Source organism: Triturus cristatus, chromosome 5_2, assembly GCF_964204655.1.
Source record: "Triturus cristatus chromosome 5_2, aTriCri1.1, whole genome shotgun sequence".
Lineage (NCBI taxonomy): Eukaryota > Metazoa > Chordata > Amphibia > Caudata > Salamandridae > Triturus > Triturus cristatus.
The window spans coordinates 323,715,407-323,719,209 of NC_140588.1; the positions used below are offsets into that span (position 1 = coordinate 323,715,407).

Here is a 3,803-nt window from a genome sequence, read left to right on the forward strand (position 1 = left end):
GCTCTCTTGGGAAGTCTGCCTATTTTCATCTGAATTACCGTTTGCACTGCTGGTGTCTCCTGTCCACCCAAACCCATGATAGTAAAATACTGTCCTTTAAATTTTCGTGGATTGCCATGTATCAACGTGACCTCCGCTCCGGTGTCTACTAGAGCCCGCACCTCGTGAACGTTTCTATTTTTCCAATAGATCTCAACCCTCACATGCGGTCTATTATCTTTGCGAGCCCATCCCTGCACCGGAGCTTGGCCCATTTCCTAATCTAATTTTCTCCTGCGCAGCTCTGCATCTGCCCGGCGCAGGTCCCGGCGCAGATCTGAATACAATGTCGGGTAACCCTCAGGGAACAACTCCTCCTCTTCCCGGTCCCCATCTGAATCTGTACAGTCTCGGTCCCAACCTTTCTCTTTTGTCACTTTCACATGAGATTCCCTCTCTCTCTCTCTCCTGACTTGCTTTGTTGTGCTTCTCCTCAGGCTCTGCTTCCCTGCGACTTACTTTCTTATTATCTTTTCTATTCACATGCCTACGCCCCTCCTTCATATCCAGTCCTCGCTTACGGTACATTTACCACATACTTTTGGTCTCAATACCATCAATCTCACTCCTTGACACCCCATCCTTTAACAGTGCCAAAAACATATCACGTCGGATCACTCGGTTATTGTCAGTGCGGGACTCTGAACGCGAAGCCCTGTCTCGCTTGGTCCATTCCCAAGCTCTCCCAGCTCACGGACCGCCTCGACTACTTCTCCTATGGTATTACCAGTTTGATTAATTAACAGAGTCATTATCACCGCTTTGTATGCAGGGGGTGCCAAACGAATGATTTTGTTCCGCATGGACACAGTCATTATCTGACCCATCAAATTATGCGTCTCACTTATAAGGATAGCCAGCTTCATCCCCTCCTCCTTAATTCTCTGCGAGGCATCTCTTAGGGTAAACAATGGTTTTTCATTCCCAGGCCAATCTGAATCTGTGGGGTACTTATGACCACATCCCTGTGCGGCTAGCTGCAACAGGGTAGTTTGGTCATCACCACGGAAAGTCCGGAAGTGTCCCTGCACAGTGGGATCAGTACTCAGAGTACTAAATTTGGCGGAATCCCCATCGTCTAACCTGACCCAAGAAGCGCCTTGATCATAGAGGCGCACCATCCAAGTTAATAGTGCCTCGCCAGGTTTCTGTCTAAATCTCTCTAAAATATCACTGATCTCCTGTTGAGTAAAATCCTCCAAACTATTTAACATAACCCCGTCCAGGTGCTGTGGACTGGATTGAAGTTTCCGTCTTAGAATGGGCTGCGCTTCCACTCTCTTACTATTTGTCACCTCCTCCTCCTGTCTTTCTCTCTGTAAGGGCGGCTCTCCTTCTGAGGAGAACTCTGATGATTCCCAGATGTTAGAACCCCAGGTGGATGGATCAAAATCTAAGCCTGCTTTGGCAATCGCTAAATGGACTTTTCTCTTACTCAACCTACCCCTCCTTTTCCTGTATCTGTATTCAGTGACACTAACTGCAGCCCGTTCTGCTATAGTTTGATATGTTTCTAATTTGTCTTGTAATAGCTTATTCTGGCAGGAAAGCATCGTAGACATATTCTTAGGTAGTCATGCAACAGGCATCGTAGACATATTCTTAGGTAGTCATGCAACAGAGCCCAACCTCGACAGCTCACTGTCCATAACTCTTTACCTTTCTCTACAGGAACCTTCCGTAAACAATTTAAAACATCTTCTGGCATTGCTTCGCCCAAACAGTCAAACCAGCTCTCACTTAATCCTGTGCTTTTAGAATACTCACTCGCCAGCGCGGAGTACGGCGTCGCCTCCCATTTAGGAATTTGCATGGGGGCAAAAGGAATTTCACTTGGTGCCAAGGAACCAAAACCACCTTTCGTCTTTTTAAAGATGTTCCTACCCACGTTATTTTCGAATCCTGACGACTACGCCAAAATGTATTGCCTTGCCCACTTGCGTAATCTAAACTTACGCACACCACTTACTTACACAGAAACTCCAACACTCCTCTGGAGGTAAAATGAGCTTTATTAGTATCGTAAACAAGGGCAATAAGTCACTGAAGCTAGTAAGTTCTTAGGCACCAAGTGAAACAATGAATACACCACACTATATACATATAAATATGAGATCTTGAATATAGATATATAAACAGTTAATGTACAATGCACCTCACCAGATGCGTCTGCACCGAAGTCTTCAACATCCCTGGCCAAGCACCGAAAACACCAAGTCGGGAACCCTGTAGAGACTGGGGCACAGGAAGTAATCTCTCCAGGCACCAAAGTCATCCCGCGAGTACGTCCACTCCAAGACTGAGTTCCTGAGCTCCACCCCACAGACACCGCTTTTTATAGTTAAATCAACATGTTCGAGAACCCTCTAGCAGGCGTTCTCACCCATCTATCCATCAGAGGTGCTGGCCGCATCTCTGCGTCAGATCTACCCATACAGAGCTGGCCACATTCTGCTTGGGTGCGCCGAGGCAAAAGACATTCCTTTCCCTGTCTCCGACCTTGGAGAGCCTTGCACAGCACATCCTCCCTCTGTCCTAGAGATAATCATAGAATGCACAAAAGCAAGCTCAAGGTACAAAATAACCTCATGAGGTATGTCTTGCACCAGCTCGTACTGGTTTACGTGAAAAACATGTTTATGTTACTGCTGAAGTGTAACTACAGGTCAAAGCAGCACAAAATGGAAATGCAGTACAACAAAATGGAAGATCAGAACATCACATGGAATCGAGGTCAACATGCAGTTTAGCACGTGAAAATGGCAATTGCAGTACAATGAACAAACACAGACCCAGCAATTACAGATACAGGAAAATCAATACAACAGAGGCACTTACCTTTAAAGTACTCCTCCGGCACCAGAATGGGGACTAATCATTGACAAACACCAAAAATACACTTGTAAACAACATTTTCATAACAGCAAGTTACGTAAAATAATTGATCTACAGCATTTCAAATTGTAACACGCACTGTGCCATTACGACAACCATTATGGACCACAGCCGGAAGAAAATCTGACTGCAATTCCCATAAGACTTGAAAAAGCAGTCCGCACCCATCACTTTTTATGCAAAGTCCGATCCATGCAGCAAGAATACATTTCCATTTCTACTTGCTAGATGAATTAAAAATAATGATCTAACAGGTGCTCCTGCTGATGGAAGAGGAGGAAGCAGAGCAGTAAAAGGTCATGAAAGTGTCAATGGGTTGGAGAAGGGCAAAGCTTATTTGGGCGTGCCTGAACCGCATGAATTAGTAAACTGCCTACAAACTCAAATCTTCTAAGCTTGATTTAACACAGTCCTACACAACCTCAAGCCTTTTGAGGCTGTAGTAGAACCCAACATTGGTACTTAAACTAATTTTTCCCACTCATAAAACTACTGGATGTGAATATTTCCTTTTCTCTACTCCAGACTACTGAAGAAAAGAAAAAGTGATGGATGGAATGCTTAAATTAATCACAGCAATTGGTAATTACTCTGGGCACTTCCCAGCCCATCAATTGTAAATGACACAAGCATTACATCTAAAGAATCATGCTACTGAATATTGTGTAAAAAATATTGTCACTACAAAAATATCTTGGAACAGACTGTATATTGTAAGAATAATGTTTTTTTTGTCTATAACATTGTGTTGAATAAATTGCTTTCTTTAATATAGTTGTAGTAAATATTTTCCCATTTAATTTAATCTGTATTAGTACTTGCAAGGACAGAAAGGTCATCTGCATAAAAATAGATGTATACCCCTGCCC

The 3,803-nt window shown here is 43.8% G+C and overlaps 1 protein-coding gene across 1 annotated transcript; it reads right to left on the reverse strand.

Annotated features, from left to right (window-relative positions):
* Window positions 1-653: 653 nt before the first annotated feature.
* LOC146822927 (Friend virus susceptibility protein 1-like) lies at window positions 654-1,592 on the reverse strand. Its single transcript, XM_085606335.1, has one exon. The coding sequence runs from the start codon at window positions 1,590-1,592 to the stop codon at window positions 654-656; it is 939 nt and encodes a 312-aa protein (XP_085462461.1).
* Between the last annotated feature and the right edge of the window lie 2,211 nt (window positions 1,593-3,803).